Raw genomic sequence first — 18,853 nt, forward strand, 5'->3', positions numbered from 1 at the left:
TTTACTCACAATAATTCAATTTATTGGACTTCATGAAGAAGAAACTTCACTTTGGTATAATTTTATAAATAAATAAGTAAAGTTTCCGGGAAAAAAAAAAATTTCAAGTAGCTTTTGTTTAAATAAAAATAGAATAGAATTGTCGATGCAGTTTTTAGTTTGGCGTTGTGGGATGACGTAGCACATGCATAAATCTCGCGAGACCATAACCCGGAAGCGCCGTGTGTGTTGAAAGATGTCCCGCGGTTATGAACTTATGGAGCTTTTTCGACACTGAGATTCTTTTCCGCTTTTACTACAAGTTAGAATCTTTTCCTGCAGCTCGGGGTACTCCAGCCCGTTCTTCTCCGTGTCACCGGACACACATGGGTCCCTCAGTTGTGACGTAAACGTGCTGAATATATCGAGCTCATGGATCGAGGTAACTTGTCAAACTTCAAATCATTTTTATTATTAGGATTTAAGTCACACTAAATGTAATATTAACTTAAAAATGTACGCATCATATTAAATGAAACATTAACTATTTTTACTCTAGCTAAACTCATTTGTTCTTATTTGAATTAAGGTTATAAACTAACGTGTGTACTAGTGCATATTTTGGTTTTATTTAAAAAAAGAATTCCCTAAATATTGTGACCACTTTACTCCTTATTGAGCTGTTCCTGGTCTGCAGTGGTCAGTAGTACTCAACACGTGTTCCAAGATGGTTAAAATAAGAATAATAACACATAATTCTAATGCTACTTTATGTCTTGCTATTGTTTTAGTTACTCTCATGATACGTTGGGCAATTCATTGTCCTCAGGGGCCACAATATATAGATTGATTATTATTCTTCATGTGTTTTCATGTATTTTTTCAAATAATAATAATTTATTTGTGTTTGTCTCCGTTAGAGTCCGCCGTCCTACACGGTGCCTTCCTCCTCTCCGACCGGCTGTGTCAGCCCTCCTCTCTGTCCTGCCTTGACAAGTCGGACTGGTCGCGGGTGGGACGCCCCGTCCTCGAGGCTCTCCAGGAAATAAGCGGCGGTTCTTCGAGCTCCCGTTGGACCAAGAAGCTGCTCGCCGTCGTCTGGCTGAAGGTCCTCTGCAGGGAGAATGAAGAGGACGTGGAGACGTCGTGGCGGGAGAATCCTCTGTTCGCTCTCCAGAACGGCCTCCCGGACCTGAACCACGTGGTCCTGGTGGAGCTGGTGAAGTCTCTGTCCGCCGAGGAGTCTTTCACTCAGCTTCTCCTACGTCTCCCGGACGGAGACGTCTGCGCCGATCTGGAGAGGATGGCCTGCCACGTGAAGCAGAGTCCGACCGGCGAGCGGGACGTCCGCTTGATTCTGGACGTGTGGTGGTCTCTGTGGAGGGGCAGGAACGCTCAGGAGGACGGGGTGGAGAGCCTGGAGGAGATCTTCCGCAGCCAGCGGGCTCTTCTCACGCACAAGCCGACCGGCGGGATCCCTCAGGCCGCGAAGAAGATCCGACTGGACTCGTCCTCGTCGTCTTCTCAGACGCGGGATGTCCTCCAGATCTTCTTCCAGACGCTCGACGACGTGAAGGACGTCGTCTGCTCGTCGGAGCTCTGCCTCGCCGCTCTCTGCACTTGTCTGGACGTTCTCTTCACTTCACACCTGATCAAGGAAGCGGTCGAACTTCCCGTGAAGCAGAAGCTGCACTTCCTGTCGGTGGCTGTCAAGGAAAAGAAGGACGTGAAGTCGGAGCTCATCCAGGAGCTTCTGATTGACCTGAGAGTTGCTCACACGCCTGCGTGCTTTCAGTCCACACAGGTGAGTCCGGAAGAATATCTGTGCCATCATGATGTTGACTGTTGAATTTGACATTTACATTGTTTATAATCGAAATTGTTTAACCATTAAATTATTATTTTGAAAAAAAAGCAATTCATTCTGAATAAGAATATCCACAAAAAAAAAGTAAAATATTTTTTTTAATTATAAAACAAAAAACAAAACACTAATTCAATATTTTAAATAAATGTATAATGAAATTCAATCATTAAGAAAAAGAGCAGAGAATGTAAACTAACTTATATTGAATTTAAAAGGTTATGGATAAAATATTAATACTGTATATATAAAAAAAAAGTATTTAAGAACATTTTTTTAAATTATTGGAACATCAAACTACATGTAAATTCTTTAACATTCCATTTTTTAAATTAAATTAAAAAATAAAATGTAATCCTTTCTATTTAGAAACTTTTATATTAAATTATTCCAAAAAATAAATATAATGCTTTCAGAAAAACATTTCAATTTAAAAGTTTCAACATTTCAAAATGTTAAATTTAAACGTTCAATATTCTGACGACACATATCTACCTCCGTAGGTGAGTCTTTCAGAAGGTTTGAAGGTCGTAGGTGATCTTGTTCAAGTGTGGCTCCAGAGTGGACTTCTTGAAAACATCCCGCCCAGTTATTCCGCCTTCAAGCTGCAGTACAGCGTTCAGAGGCTCCTGGACTCACTCGAGGAGCCTCAGGAAGTCCTTGAGAAATTACGAGACCTCCTTCACTCGCTGAGCTTTCCTGAGAAGAACACAGACCTGGACATGGAGGTCACCATCAGCATCATCGGCCACCGCCTGGACGACTACCAGGGCTTCGCGCGGATGTTCGCGTCAGAGTGCAGCTGGGCCGACCTTGAGGAGCGCTGGATGGACACTCTGGAACAGAACCGAGCCGCTTTCCAGCTGCAGGACACGGTGGTCCAGCTGGTCAGAACCGTCTCCCCCAGACTCCGTAGCTCCGGTGTGAGTCAGAGCAGGAGGATGATCAAAGTGGTCACCGAGATCTTCTCCGCGCTTCCACCCGCGGAGAAGAACGGCGTCCTGGCCGAGGTCGTCGACGGGTCCGACAGGGGATTCTTCGCGGAGCAGGTCCCCTCGGCTCTCCTTGAAGCGTTCGAGAAGGAGCTCAACATGGCGTTCAACTGCATCATCCAGGGAGGGGGAGGAGCATCACAAGGCAGCCTGGACACGGCCGTGACACTCGTGGCCAGAGTGGCCTTCCAGAACCCAGAGGCCGCGGTCCGGACCTGCTGCCAGTCGGCCGTCTTCAACAAAGGAGCCTTCCTGCTGATGTCCAAGATCCTGCAGAAGCTGCCGGGCCTCAGACGGAGGAGAGCGTCGGAGGATGATGGCGGAGGTCTGCTCTGCGAGTGTCTGCAGGAGACCATCAGGTCCAGGTCCATGTCCGCCGGGGACAAAGAGCAGCTGGTCCAGTTTCTGAGTCTGTTGATGACACCGGTGGAGGGCGAGGAGGACGTGGTGGTGTCTCCTGAGGACGTGGTCAACACCTTCGTGCTGCCGAACATCTCCGGGTCCAGTGAGTGTCTTTTACAATTCCAGGTTTAAAAATGACAAACACTGAAAAAATATTTAAAAAAAAACAAATACCACGAACCAACCTTCAGATAAACACTCAAAACATCTTAAGACACTTTTATGCATGCAGGCTTTTCCTTGATTTTCTGGAACTCCTGTGTTATCTTTACCTTTTAAGTATATATTTTATTGAGTATTGTTTTGATTGTTTAAGTTCTTTGCGACCCTGGTCTGGAAAAGCGCTATATAAATATAATTTACTTACTTACTTAATGTTTCACTCATTGTCACTAGTTTACAGGTTTATTTTCTGAGTAAACTTGACTGAAACTTGTGTCAAGAGTCACAGACTGTTACTCCAGAGGAAACACCATATATTTCTTTTCAAAATAAAACGCCTTTCAGACAGAAATAATTGATAAAATGGATGTTATAATAATTATTTCTTTGCTTCCTGTGAGGGCCGGTTCAAACCAAGACTGTAACTAGTCCCCAGACTAGGAACTACTGGTTAAACCTAGTCATAAAGTTTGAAATGTAATTTTTTTTATTTAGATATTGGTACATTTTTAACGAAACTGTTGAGATAGGAATGGAAGTATATCAGTGTCATCAGAATATTTATCATTTGAAATGTTTTATTTTTTTTCATTTCAATTTCTTTCTCAGCTTTTAATACTTTTTTAATTAATTGAATTGTTATTGTCATTAACATGTCTTTTTAAATAACAATTCAATTAGAAAAATCGAATATTTCCAAAATGTATGCATTTTTATATTCCAATTCCATTTATTCCATTTCTTAATTTAATATTATTTAATTCAGTCTTAATTTCAATAAAAAAAAATTACAGTTGTTATTCAGCCTCATCACATTTTCATTTTAAATGGTTGAGATACTACAAGATGGTACTGATGAAATGTAACAAACATATGGATTATATATTGAGTATTATTCACATGAAGTTATTTTTTTTTTATTCAAAATGTTTCACTTTTACAGAAACTAAATGTCGACGGTTTATTATCAAGACTAATAAGAATTGAGCAGAAAAAGCAATAAGATGTATTTGTGGTTTAAAAAAAAAAAAGTGTAAGCTTTTGTGTGTTGCCTTCAGGCGACTCCCCTGTAGATCAGGAGCTCAGTCTCCGGCTCCTCAACTCGGCTCTGGACCTGGACGTTCAGAACCGTCCTGACTGGCTGCTGAGAAGTTCTGCCTTCCCTCTGCTCTACGTTCTGGCACAGCTGCGGCATCACACGCTCAGGTGGACACACTTCTCACGCTTCTCACACTGTCTGAAAGAAAAATCAATAGTTTCAACATTTAAAATGTAAAATGAACTCGCCTGCAGGTCGTCGGAAGCCTCGCGCTGGTCCATGGACAGCAAGGAGCTGGTGGGGGCGCTGTTGAGCAGGCTGGCCGAGCTGGTGGGTGCCGGGGTGGAGGCGGACCCCGCCAGCTGGTCCAGAGCCTTGTTCTGGCTCTACGATAAAGTGGGGGTCCTCGACTGGACCGTGGGTCTTCTCCTCAAACCCGTGTGGGGGGAACACTTCAAGAACGAGGTGCCGTCGTCCCTGCTGGACGTGTGCGACTTACCTGAGCAGGTGACGGGTCAGGACCGCTTGACGGACGGAAGCAAAACGCTCACGCTCTGCTTTGACTTCCAGGAGTGGTCCAGTCTGGGTCTGCCCTCGTACGGCCCCGGGACCGGTCTCCTGGCCTGGATGGAGTGCTGCTCCTTGTCCGACCCCCTGCAGTCCGCCATGATGTCCAATCTGTCTCTGGACCAGAGCCAGGCGGGACACCTGAGCATGTTCAGCAAAGGGGTTCTGGTGGCTCTGACCCAGGTCCTACCCGAGTGCACGGTCTCGCAGTGGAGCCGCCTGCTCCGGACCATCAAGGAGCTCATCCTCTCCGGTCGCCTGCACGTTCCCTTCTCGCTGGAGTACGTGGACTTCCTGCCTCTGCTGGACCTGAGGAGCTTCTCCTGCGAGCTCTGCGGGTCGGTCCTCCTGCTGCGGGTCTTCCAGCTGCTGTGTGGCTCCAGCTGCAGCGGCTGGCTGGACGCCGACGGCTGGGGTCACGTGGGAAGGTTGTACGCTCTGGCCGTGAGGGACTGGGTGGACTCGCTGAAACAAAAACTGCCTCTTGTGGTCTCATCGAAAACCTCTTCTGAGACTCCAGGGAGGAGCCAAGAGGTCCTGTTTGTCCTCAGCCAGATCTTCTGTCACGTCCAGCACATCCAGGTGAGTACGAGGGGCGTGTATTGGCAACTATATTTATCACTATACAAGGTCAATGACACAGTATATTGTGATACTGTAGTAACAAGTATATATTTGTAGTATTGTCGAGTACTTGACTCAGACCACATGACTCTTGACGAAGTCTTAACTCCTTTCATTTGTTTTCAAACCAAAATATTTCCAAACATCAGCTTTAAAAGCTACTGGTGTCACTGTATCCCCTCGTCCTCAGTCATTGTAGAAATCTTTCGGAATTTCATTGTTCCTTCAGCTGCGGAGGACGTAACAAGTGCTGCCATCTAGAGGCAGGAAGTTGGATTTCCACACAAAAATTACAAAATGTGTTAATTTTACATTTAAGATGATGAACTATTTTACACGCTTCATTTAACTATAATACATAAAATAACTATTTTAAAAATAAATTATAAATCTGCAATAAATGATCAAAAGACAAATTATATTGTTTATGTTGTGATATTTTATATATTTTCTTAATACACTTAAATTGATTGTTTAAAAAAAAAAAAACAGATAATTGACATGAAAATATTCATGGCGTTTGTTCATTTTTGTGTTTCAATTAAACTTCCGGTCGCTAGATGGCAGCAGTCATTACGTCCTCTCTAGCTAAAGGAACAATTAAGTCCCGCAAGATCCTGGTGATGACTGAGGACGAGAGGATACAGTGACTCCAGCAGCTTTTAAAGCTGATGTTTGGACATATTTTGGTTTCAAAACAAATGAAAGCAGTTACGACTTCGTCAAGAGTCATGTGGTCTGTAAATTCTGCAACTCCAGAGTCAAGTACTGGACAATACTACACATGTATACTTGATACTACAGTATCACGATATATATAATTGTGATGCTTATATGGACACACTCTACACACCTCTAGTCCTCAGCAACTTCAAATCTTCTTCACTCTGGTCATCAGGTGATGCTGCCCGGGGGTCCGTGCGAGCCGCTCTTCCTGTCCAGCCTGGAGATCCTGAGCCACTACGAGGCCGTCATGGCCGCCTTCCCCGGCAGCAGCAGCTCGCTGGAGACCTCCAACACCCGACACTTCCTCTCCACCATCACGGACAACCTGGAGAACCGAGAGATGCGGACGGTGCTGCAGCAGAAGATCGCACAGCTGGCGTCGCCCGCCTCGTAACTTCCTGCTCATGTTGTTGGGGGGGGGAAAAAAATACCAATAAAGTTGTCGTTAAAAAAAGGTTTGACGCCTCCTGGTGGAAGCTTTGTGTAACAACCTGAGAGTCTGCAGGTCTTTCAAGAACATTTTTTTAGCTCCATGTTACAAAAAAACCAAAAAAAACCACATTATTTATCAAATAAAAAGTTAAAAAAATATATAGCAATTATTACATCGACCTTACGTTTGAAAGCCAAAAAATAAAATCTTGTTTGTGCTAAAGTTTTTAATTTTTGAAAATTCAATTCAAGAAATTTTAATGCAAGTTAAGGCCTTTGAAGTTAACATATTAAGACTTTTAAAAATATCCTTCTTTAAATAAAAAACGGGGATTAAAAAGTCATTAAGCCTGAAAAAGTTTTTTAAATCAAAATACAGGTACTTGTTTTAGAGTTTTAATCTTTATTAAATTTAAGACAAAACATTCCTTTGTTCATTTTCCAGGAGGTCACGCTAAACAGGTCTCAGGACACACAACCTCATGTTCCGGGACTGAGGGAGGAAACCAGAGTACCTATAGTAAACCTGCACAAACACAGGGAAGCAAACCGACAACCTTCTAAGACACCTTGTGCCTTGAGATCAAAATAATTAGTTAAAAATACATTCAAAGTCACTAGGGGGCGCTATAGGACGACTTCATCTTGTCTGACACAACTCAGTGCAAATGGTGGCGACGATCTTCTTCAGTAGCTGCACACGTTCAAGAAACATGGAGGTCAGAGGTCAGTCTCCTCTGGCTCTGGACTGACGCTGGTACAGTCTCTTGGCTTTCTTCAGCAGCAGCGTGAACCAGTACAGCTGAGGGACCAGGATCAGCAGGTTGCCCAGGTTACAGTGCAGGGGCAGACTCCAGGGGACTCTGTGGAGAGGGACCCCGAACTGCCGGCCGTACATGGCGTACATGAAGGGGAAGATGAGGATCCTGCAGGTGAAGAAGGTCAGCAGGACCACGACGCCGTTGACCCGGTGCAGCCTGGTGTGGTCCAGGCCCAGCTGCGGGAGAGACGACCTCGTCATGACCCGACACCTTGACCCAGACGACCCACGTACAGAAACACCATCTGGACTTGTGGCACTACAGTGTCATGATTCTTAAAGGCCACTAGATGGCACTCTAACATTGATGCAGTAGAAACCTTATATCATTATGAACCTTTTGAGCGACACTGTATCATGAAACCTCATCGACCCATTCCTGTTGTGTAGTAGTTGTGTGTATCGGCAAGAATCTAGCAATACAATACATATTGTATAGTAACAAGTATGTGTAGTATTTTCAAGTACTTGACTCTGGTGTTGCAGAATTTACAGACCACATGACTCTTTACGAAGTCGTAACTGCTTTCATTTGTTTTTTTAAACTAAAATATGTCCAAACTTTAAAAGCTGCTGGAGTCGACTGTATCCTCTCGTCCTCAGTGATTGCTGGGATTTCGACGTTACTTGAGCTGCAAAGTACTTAATGACTGCTGCCATCTAGCGGCCAGAAGTTTAACTGCACGGCAAAAATGAACACGATGTGAACATTAGTAACAACGACTTGCAATGACAACAGGTCAGTCGGCCATCATGGCGGTCACATGACAGAACTTCTTCATCAAGGACGACCAAAACTTACATTTACAAAATTTTCACTCACAAAGTCACCCATGAAGATACAACAACAACAATCAACTTAATGAAGTTGATGAGGCATCGAGCGCTACCAACATGCTAGCCGAGCTAATGCTCACCGGGCTAAAGCTAGCCGAGCTTATGCTAACCAAGCTAATTCTAGCCAAGCTAAAGCAAGCCATGCTAATGGTAATTGAGCTAAAGCTAACCGAGTTAAAGCTAGCCATGCTAATGGTTTTTAAAACACGTTTTTATTGAACAAATATTGAGAAAAGTTGACAGTTTTGGCTTTTTATCCGTTTATTGAAACTTGAGTTCTGTGAACTACTTATTTTTAGTTCTTCAAGTTATTTTATTTGCAACATTTTATTTTTCTTTATAAAATGCAATGTTTTTATACAACATCATTCAGTATGATTGTCTTTATTTAATAGGTCTGTGTAATTTATTAAAAAAAAATGTTTTAGGTTGGCAGGAAAAAGAAACAAAGATTGTTTTCGTCACGTTTTAAGCAGGAGAAGATGTTTCAAACACCTGAAGATGTTACACCAGTAAATATGTACAGGTAAGATTCACAGGTAACTTTCACAGGTAACATGTGAGACAGCGTTGTTTTACCTGAATAAGAATCTTGCCGACGGCGACGAACGGCGAGCTGAGCTCCGTGATGAAGAGGCAGCCGACGAAGAAATCTCCGAGTCCTCTCCTGAAGAACTGTGGGAGAAACCAGTCGGCTGTCATCGATCGAGTGTCAATCACGTCCGAGCTCTCACCAGAGTGATGGGCGCGAAGACGAGCAGCAGAACCAGGTGATGGACGACCAGCATCCGCTCCTTGCTCAAAAAAACGCCGACGGTCTGCAGCGAGTGACCCGTCTGGGGACCGGCGCTGCGACCTTTGACCCCCTGAGTGTGGAAGTGGACGAGATACATGTAGTAGATGTCAATCGCCATGTATGGCGCTCCGAAGACCACGAAGGTGTCCGCCAGCCAGTGCCTGCATTTTACAGAAGAACACTTTAAGATAAAAAAACATTGTATGATTTTTTTTTTAGGTTCAAATCAACATCGTGATTAAATAAAATGCAATTTTATGATTTATATACAAGAAACACTGACGCTGAATCTACAGTATGCGGCGACAGAAATAAAAGCATTTTTTATTTTATTTTTCTGCTTGTATTAAAAGTGCAAAACATTTTTAGACGTTCTATTAGTGTAGTCCATTTTATTTAGATTTTTTCAGTGTAACTTGTGTAATATTATTAATAATTAGTTCCATCCCCGATGTATTGTGTAGCGCTAGGTTAATTTTATATATATATTTTTACAGTTAAATATATTTTATTTGAATCAATTTTATGTACGAATCAATTCGTCTCATTCGGCAGAAGAAAAGCAGACTTTCAAAGTGTTTTTATTCTCTTTTGCTTGGATTAAAAATGCAAAAAAACAAACATTACAATAAATATTCCACGAGTATGTCTTTTTAAAAAAAAATTTAGATTCTTTAATTGATTTGTGTGATATTTAATAATATATTCTTATCGTCCAACCAAATTATTTATTATTTTTTAAGGTGTCAAATCATAACAAATCTCAAGACAATTTACAGTTAAAGTAAAACTTTATTCAAATCAATCAATGTATGTATCAATCAAATGAAGGAGCGTTTATTTCTCAAATGTGTTTTAAATTATTTTTATAACAAACTTAACAAAAAATGTCAATACTGGCCAAAAAAAAAAATTGAATTTATATATTTTTTAATTCATTAAATCGCTCTCGGCCTGATGTTTTTAACGACACCTGTCGAACATTTGCAAAAACAACTGTCATACCTGTCAGTCATGACGTCATGACACGATGACGCCACAATCACTCCCGCTACAGTCGCCAAGGATCCATGTATGGCGGCCACGAGTCTGTTCAGGGATTCAGTACAAAAGTGTCAAAAACATTCAATATATTTTTTATCAGTACATTAAGCGTTACTTATTTACATGTTTTATTGTTTTAATAACTCATTATAAACGGCAGAAATAAGAGTTGAGTGACTGAATAATGTGGATTATTTGTCGTTAAAGTCACTGGTTCACCTCTCACTGACAGAAACCACGTCCGCATCAGTCCAGTCCAGGAAAATCACTCCCAAGAGTCTCCTGAAGCAGAAGAAGTGACCGAAGAAGAACAAAGATCCACAGAGAAGGACGTCGAACATGATAAACGCCTGGAAAACTCGGAAAAGTTCGGATCCGAAGCACCAGTTGAGTCGCAGATCTGCATCCTTATTGATATACAGGCAGAGGCGCTTATTTGTGACGTCACTGTGGACGTATAATTCAAGCGCGACTATTTACTTCAATTTAAAAAAAGCTTAACAACTTTTAGAAAAACTACATTATTTAATTTTAATAATTATTTTAAAAAGTCCAAAGCAATTTTCAAAATGACTAAAAACTTTATGAATAATATAAAAACAAATTCAAAACATTTTTTTCACTTCAATAAAAACCTTCAAACTTTTTTTTACTTAAATAAAAAAAGCGATATCAAGACAATATTACTAATAATTTGTAATATATTTACTACAATAAAAAATGAAACAACGCTAAAACTATTTTTATTTTCATAAAAAACGATTTCAAAACTACTTTCACTTAAATAATAATATGACTTCAAAACTTTTTAAAATAACAATAAAAAAAATCCTTCAAAACTTTTTTTTACTTAAATAAAAAAAGCGATATCAAAGACAATATTACTAATAATTTTAAATACATTTACTACAATAAAAAAAGGAAACAACATTAAAAATATTTTTATTTTCATAAAAAACTATTTCAAAACTATTTTCACTTAAATAATAATATGACTATAAAACTGTTTTAAATTATATAAAAAACAAATTCAAAACTTTTTTTTTACTTCAATTAAAAAAATCCTTCAAACTTTTTTTTACTTAAATAAAAAAAGCGATGTCAAGACAATATTACTAATAATTTTGATATAATATTTACTACAATAAAAAGGAACAACGTTGAAACTATTTTTATTTTCATAAAAAACGATTTCAAAACGATTTTTACTTAAATAATAATATGACTTCAAAACGTTTTTAAATAATAATAAAAACAAATTCAAAACTTTTTTTATTTTAATAAAAAAATATTTCAAAACTTTTTTTACTTAAATAAAAAAAGCGCTATCAAGACAATATTACTAATAACTTGTATTTGATATTTACTACAATAAAAAAAAGAAAAAACGCTAAAACCTTTTTTACTTCAGTAAAAAAAGATTGCAAAACTATTTTCACTTAAATATTAATATGACTTTAATACTTTTTTAAATAATAATAAAAACAAATTCAAAACTTATTTTATTTCAATAAAAAATATCCTTTAAACTTTTTTTTACTTAAATAAAAAAGCGATATCAAGACAATATTGCTAATAATTTTAATTTGATATTTACTACAATAAAAAAAAAGAAAAAACGCTTAAACTTTTTTTTACTTCAGTAAAAAAAAATGTCCTAACTATTTTCACTTAAATAATAATATGACTTCAAAACTTTTTGAAATAATATAAAAACAAATTCAAATCTTTATTCACTTCTATAAAAAAATCCTTCCAAACTTAGTTTTACTTAAATAAATAAAACTTAAATTAAAAGAAAACGTTATCAAGACAATAGTCATTAGAGTAAAAAACGACTTCAAAACCTTTTTTTTTTTCATTAAAAATGATTTCAAAAGAATATTCACTACAATAAAAAAATAAACATTAAAACTATTTTTATTTTCATAAAAAATGCCTTTTTTTTAAAAAACGAGTTCAAAACTATATTCACCTAAATAATATGACATCAAAACTTTTTTTTAAATTTAAAAACAAATATTTGATTAAAGCTACTTTTTTGATTAATAATATATATTTTACTTTAAATTAAATAAGAAAGAAACACTTCCTCCATTAATATTCCTTCAAAATCATCATTTGATATATGGAAGTATTTTTATAAAATTAAAAAATGCGTAAATAAACTTTGCAACACTAGAAAAGAGGGACCGAGTCTTGAAGTAAAACACTTTCATGTTGACTTTTATTCATATATATATATATATTTATATATATATATTCATATATTCACTTGTGTTTGACTGCAACTGTCAGAAAGTGTGACCCATCATCACCATCTGTACCATAAATAATCTTCATCTCTCTTGAAACCTGCTCAATAAAGCAACAGAAAACAGTTATGGGTCTTGTTCAGCACCATTGAATAGTACATTCTCTATTGCATCAGGGTATAAAAATATACAGATATTCTGTTTCACTTCTGCTCTGAAAACATTCTTTCTTTGTTGTTCAATGGCAAGAAACAAGAGAAGAACATGAACCAGACGATCGTTATTGATAGAATCTTCTTCCTATTGAGTCCACGGCAGATCCAGTTGCTTTCATTCGTTCACAGCACTTGGAAAAACTTCAGTAGCCACACGAGGGGAGGAGGCGTGGACGGGTGTCCTCGGGGGAGGTGCGGCGCTCACGAGTGCCTCCTGGAAGTGTCGCCGGAATATTGATGATATTCAACCATTGAAATGTGGAAAAACTTTATGATTATTTTATTGAAAGGTTGTTTTTTTTTAGCATCGACTCTTTCTTTCAAATAATTTAATTCAATAATTTCTATATTGAAAGGTGGAATTTAAAATGTGTAAACCAACATTTTTATATTGAATTTAAAAAGCTATGAATTTAAAAACAATGAATTTAGAATAAATATTTTAGAATTTTTGGGATTATAATATCAAACTCCATGTGTAAAAAGAAAATGTTTTAAATTTGAAAATATTTTAATTCAATTAATTATACCACCTTTTTATATTGAATTTAAAAGGCGATGCATATATAAATATTGAATTTGTTATTATTATTATTTTTATTAAATGATTACAATTGTAATATCAAACTGTGTGTGTAAGAAAATATATATCATTTTGAAAAAGAAATGATGGCACTATTATACCAACATTCTTATATTGAGTTTAAAACTCTTCAATTAAAAAATAATAATAATTTTGACATTTATTCTTTAATTATTGCAATTACAATATCAAACTGTAGGTGTAAAGAAACAAAAAATAATTTTGAAAATATATTTCAATTTCTTAATTTAATTATATCATCACTTTCTTATTGAATTTAAACGGCTAATAATTAAAAATATTACATTTTGAACATTTTTCTACCAATTGCCTGAATTAGAATTTAGAACAATGTGTAACATTTTTTATTTTTTTTAATCAATTGAATCGTATTTAACCTTTTAATATAGAAATAATTGAATTTAATTATAAAAAAAAATCAAACAAAAAAACCATTTCAATAAAGAAAAAAAGATTTTCAACATTTAAAATGTTAAAAAATTCAACGTTCAATATCCCGATGGCGCTGATATACTTCCATACCCCGGACACCTCTGAGCAAAGATGAAGGTCGCGGGTGCAAAAAAAAAAGGTCGTCGTGGGAGTGTAGTGGTGTAAGAGGTTCGGCCGTGAGCCGCTTCAGTAACTTGACCTCTCGTCGTCACAAACGTCTTCGTCCTGTCGGCCCGTGAAGCCTCGCGAGGTCAGAACTCCACAAGATAAAAACATTAAAATCCAAAGCAAAATAAAAAGTCATGATATGAGGCAGAGAAAAAAAAAACAAGGCGCGGTGAGGAGCTTGAGTGCATAGAGGAGGGTCTGGACGAGTCGTCGCTCGCTCGTGAAAACTGGATCCGGGCGACACGACACACTTCAGAGGCGACGCTTCATCCGGGGGGTCGCGCCGGAGCTGCTGGGGTTCCTGCAGGAGCTGCTGGGGTTCCTGCAGGAGCTGCTGGGGTTCCTGCAGGAGCTGCTGGGGTTCCTGCAGGAGGTTCACATGCGCGAGGAGGAGCTGAGCTCGTAGAACAACACGTAGCCGTCGCTGCTGCGCACCTGACTGGACGACATGGGCGTGACTCTGGAAACGAGAGGTCAAGGTCAAGGTCAAGGTCAAGGTAAGTAAGTAAGTCATTTTTATTTGAATAGCGCTTTTCCAGACCAGGGTCACAAAGCGCTATCGGTGACAGAATATTTGAATTGAACGTTTTCAAATGATGAAACTTAACTTTGCTTTAATAGTCAATTAAAAATTAAATTTTTTTGAACTTTCAAAATGAATTATCTTTTTTTCACACATACAGTTTGATATTCTCATTTAAATGATACCAAGTCAAGTTTTCTAAATTCAATATTTTTCAATTTGTAGCCTTTAAAATTCAATATAAATATGTTATAATAGTGCGACCAGACAAAACCAATAGAATACCGAGCTACTCGATCGATCTTTGTTGTCACATGATTTAGTGTTAATAAAAGTAAAAAAGCCTTTTTTTTATTATTTGAATAAGAATACTATATATATATATATACTGTATATATATATTTTTTTTAATAAAAATGACTTCAAAACTTTTTTTTTTACCTATAATGCAATTCTTTTTTATTACAATCTTTTATTCATTTAAACAAAAAAACGATTTCAAAACTTTTATCACCAAAAAACAAAAACGTTTTAATCAAAAAACAACCTCAAAGCATTTCTTTCAATTAAAAAGAAAATGACAAAATAAACTAATATAAGTTGTTCAATTGTAATCGCTACACATTTAAATTTTGAGAATGTATTTCTACAAATAATTGAGTAAGAATATCAATAAATATTCAATGTTTTTAACTCTACTATTTCAAAACATGTTTTTAAATAAATATATATATATATATATATTAATTGCCTAAAAAACAAAGTTTCAATAAAAACATATTAATAAATAAAGTTTCATCGTTTGAAATGTTAATATTAACATGAAGACACTGATCTATCTCCACATCAGTCATGTCACAAACACTAGTTGTTTTGATTGACAGCTATATGAACCAATGAGATCCGAGGACCCACCTGGAGTCGTTGAAGGTGTACCACTCCCCTGACGAGGGGTTGCGGCAGTAGGCGGTGTAGTGACCCCCCATGGTGGTGCCTGAGTGGTTGGACACTGCGTACAGGCTGTAGACAGCGTTGGCTGTTGGAGACACAAGAGGTGAAGGTGAAGACATGAAGACATGAAGACATGAAGACATGAAGACATGAAGTCATGAAGACATGAAGGCATGAAGACATGAAGACATGAAGACATGAAGACATGAAGGCATGAAGACATGAAGTCATGAGGACATGAAGAGATGAAGACATGAAGACATGAAGGCATGAAGTCATGAAGGCATGAAGGCATGAAGACATGAGGACATGAAGACATGAAGACATGATGACATGAAGTCATGAAGTCATGAGGACATGAAGACATGAAGACATGAAGACATGAAGACATGAAGACATGAAGTCATGAGGACATGAAGACATGACGACATGAAGACATGAAGTCATGAAGACATGAAGACATGAAGACATGAAGTCATGAAGACATGAAGTCATGACGACATGAAGACATGAAGTCATGAGGACATGAAGACATGAAGACATGAAGGCATGAAGACATGACGACATGAAGACATGAAGTCATGACGACATGAAGACATGAGGTCATGAGGACATGAAGACATGAAGTCATGAAGACATGAAGTCATGAAGACATGAAGACATGAAGTCATGAAGACATGAAGTCATGAAGAAATGAAGACATGAAGACATGAGGACATGAAGACATGAAGTCATGAAGACATGAAGTCATGAAGACATGAAGTCATGACGACATGAAGTCATGAGGACATGAAGACATGAAGACATGAAGTCATGAAGACATAAAAACATGAAGACATGAAGTCATGAAGACATGAAAACATGAAGACATGAAGTCATGAAGACATGACGACATGAAAACATGAAGACATGAAGTCATGAAGACATGAAAACATGAAGACATGAAGTCATGAAGACATGAAGACATGAAGTCATGAAGACATGACGACATGAAGACATGAAGACATGAAGACATGACGACATGACGACATGAAGACATGAAGTCATGAGGACATGAAGACATGAAGTCATGACGACATGAAGACATGAAGTCATGACGACATGAAGACATGAAGTCATGAGGACATGAAGACATGAAGTCATGAAGACATGAAGACATGAAGACATGAAGACATGAAGGCATGAAGACATGACGACATGAAGTCATGAAGACATGAAGACACAAAGTCATGAAGACATGAAGACATGAAGACATGAAGTCATGAAGACATGACCACATGAAGACATGAAGACATGAAGACATGAAGACATGAAGTCATGAAGACATGAAGACATGAAGACATGAAGACATGAAGTCATGAAGACATGAGGACATGAAGACATGAAGACATGACGACATGACGACATGAAGACATGAAGACATGAGGACATGAAGACATGAAGACATGAAGACATGAAGACATGAAGACATGAAGTCATGAAGACATGACGACATGAAGACATGACGACATGAAGACATGAAGACATGAAGACACAAAGTCATGAAGACATGAAGACATGAAGACATGAAGTCATGAAGACATGAAGACATGAAGTCATGAAGACATGAAGACATGAAGACATGAAGACATGAGGACATGAAGACATGAAGACATGACGACATGAAGACATGAAGACATGAAGGCATGAAGACATGAAGACATGAAGACATGACGACATGACGACAAGAAGACATGAAGACATGAAGACATGATTGTCATGAAGACATGAAGACATGAAGTCATGACGACATGAAGACACAAAGACAAAAACACAAAGTCAAAGCTCCTCGTGGTTCAACTCACGGCTGTTCTCAGAAGAAAACTCCCGCAGGTCCAGATCCTTCATGGGGAAGTTGACGAACGTGGACAGTTTGCTGGTTCTTCTGGCCTCAGAGAAACGCTTGAGGTCTGAACGCATGAAGGTTAAAGAGAATATATCTATATATTTATACCTCCATCATCCCTTCATTTATACCTTCATCATCCTTTCATCTCTACCTCCATCATCCCTTCATTTATACCTTCATCATCCCTTCATTTATACCTCCATCATCCCTTCATTTATACCTCCATCATCCTTTCATCTATACATCCATCATCCCTTCATTTATACCTCCATTCATTCCTTCATCTATAGCTCAATCATCTATGTATACATCCATTCATCCCTTTATCTATACCTCCATACATCCCTCCATCTATAGCACAATCTTCTATCTATCCATCCATTAACCCCTTAATCTATCGCTCCATTCATCCCTTCATATATACCTCCATTCATCCCTTTATCTATAGTTCGATCATCTATCAATCCATCCATTTATCCCTTCATCTATTCCTCCATTATCTATCTATCCATCCATTAGTCTCTAGCTCCATTCATCCCTTCATCTATACCTCCATCATCCATTTCTCCATCAATCCATAAACCCTTTATTCATACTTCCTTCTATCATCCATCCATCACCATTTCCTTCATCATTCTTTCATCCATCCATCTTTTATTTATCCATCTATTTAACACTCGATCCATTCATCTGTCTGTCCAACCATCCCTCCTTCCTTCCATTCATCCATCCATCCATACATCTCTCCTTCCCTCCATCTCTTGGAAAAGAAAGGATACGCAGCACTAAGATTTTGGGGAACTTCTGAACGGTGAACTTTTTGGTGCATCTTCTCCTGGCTTTACATCTGTAGCACGTCTGTGAAGAGACGAGTGGAGTCAGTGATAAGGTAAGGTAAGGTAAGGTAAGGTAAGGTAAGGTAAGGTAAAACTTTATGCTGGGATGAGCCTCGAGTCTCTGACACTCACCGGCTTCTCGTCTCCGTCCAGGACGTCCTCCTTCGTGAAGAGTCGCATGCACTCCATCAGGCTCACCTCGCCGTAGCCCTTCTGAGCACAAACACAGACGCATGGACATTAGCACACACCACACACACACACACACACACGCACCACACACACACACACACAAACACACACCACACACACACACACACACAGAAACACAGACACCAACATGAAAAGAGACAAGAAACCAAAGAGAAGCCATTAGAGAAGAACTCATAGATCACTGCAGGAGAAATGAAAACACATTTGACCTGAGAAGATGTATAAGTGTGTGAGCGCATATTTGTGTATTGTGTGTGCATATGTGTGTGTGTGTTCTTTTTTTAGGTGTGTGTGCTCACATGTATTTGTGCATGCCTGTGTGTTCGTCTGTGATTGTGTTTGCGTTTGTATGTGTGAGTGTTAATATGTACGTGCATTAGTCCGAACATGTGTGTTGTTCTAGCATGCGTTTTTGTGTTTTTTGCGTTTTCGATGTCTCTTTGCGATTTCTACGTTTGTATTTGTATATGTATACTTGTACTTG

At 38.4% G+C, this 18,853-nt stretch overlaps 3 protein-coding genes across 5 annotated transcripts in view; 1 reads left to right on the forward strand and 2 right to left on the reverse strand.

Moving 5' to 3' along the window:
• The first annotated feature begins 1 nt into the window (after window position 1).
• On the forward strand, window positions 2-6,813 carry gemin4 (gem (nuclear organelle) associated protein 4). The gene is made up of 7 exons (XM_087795074.1): window positions 2-421; window positions 900-1,783; window positions 2,347-3,340; window positions 4,458-4,605; window positions 4,693-4,945; window positions 5,009-5,587; window positions 6,528-6,813. The coding sequence occupies exons 1-7, from the start codon at window positions 412-414 to the stop codon at window positions 6,747-6,749; spliced, it is 3,090 nt and encodes a 1,029-aa protein (XP_087651200.1). The 5' UTR covers window positions 2-411; the 3' UTR covers window positions 6,750-6,813.
• Window positions 6,814-7,182: 369 nt separating this feature from the next.
• On the reverse strand, window positions 7,183-10,693 carry LOC148075065 (TLC domain-containing protein 3A-like). Its single transcript, XM_087795043.1, has 5 exons — window positions 10,504-10,693; window positions 10,246-10,329; window positions 9,179-9,401; window positions 9,024-9,119; window positions 7,183-7,784 (listed from the first exon to the last, which is right to left on the reverse strand). The coding sequence occupies exons 1-5, from the start codon at window positions 10,623-10,625 to the stop codon at window positions 7,515-7,517; spliced, it is 795 nt and encodes a 264-aa protein (XP_087651169.1). The 5' UTR covers window positions 10,626-10,693; the 3' UTR covers window positions 7,183-7,514.
• A 1,790-nt stretch (window positions 10,694-12,483) lies between these two features.
• usp2a (ubiquitin specific peptidase 2a) overlaps window positions 12,484-18,853 on the reverse strand; it is a 33,754-nt gene continuing 27,384 nt past the window's right edge. The window contains exons 9-14 of one of the 3 annotated variants that reach the window (XM_087795041.1): window positions 18,289-18,369; window positions 18,100-18,178; window positions 17,277-17,381; window positions 15,397-15,517; window positions 14,286-14,418; window positions 12,484-14,243 (exon numbers count right to left, since the gene is read on the reverse strand). In XM_087795041.1, the coding sequence (XP_087651167.1) occupies window positions 14,334-14,418; window positions 15,397-15,517; window positions 17,277-17,381; window positions 18,100-18,178; window positions 18,289-18,369 (471 nt within the window). In that variant the 3' untranslated portion in view covers window positions 12,484-14,243; window positions 14,286-14,333. Of the gene's footprint in view, window positions 14,419-15,396; window positions 15,518-17,276; window positions 17,382-18,099; window positions 18,179-18,288; window positions 18,370-18,853 lie in introns of all 3 variants that reach the window. The other 2 variants (XM_087795042.1, XM_087795040.1) reach the window with 2 other exon arrangements.

This window comes from Callionymus lyra, chromosome 7 (genome assembly GCF_982586985.1).
Source record: "Callionymus lyra chromosome 7, fCalLyr1.hap1.1, whole genome shotgun sequence".
Taxonomy (NCBI): domain Eukaryota; kingdom Metazoa; phylum Chordata; class Actinopteri; order Syngnathiformes; family Callionymidae; genus Callionymus; species Callionymus lyra.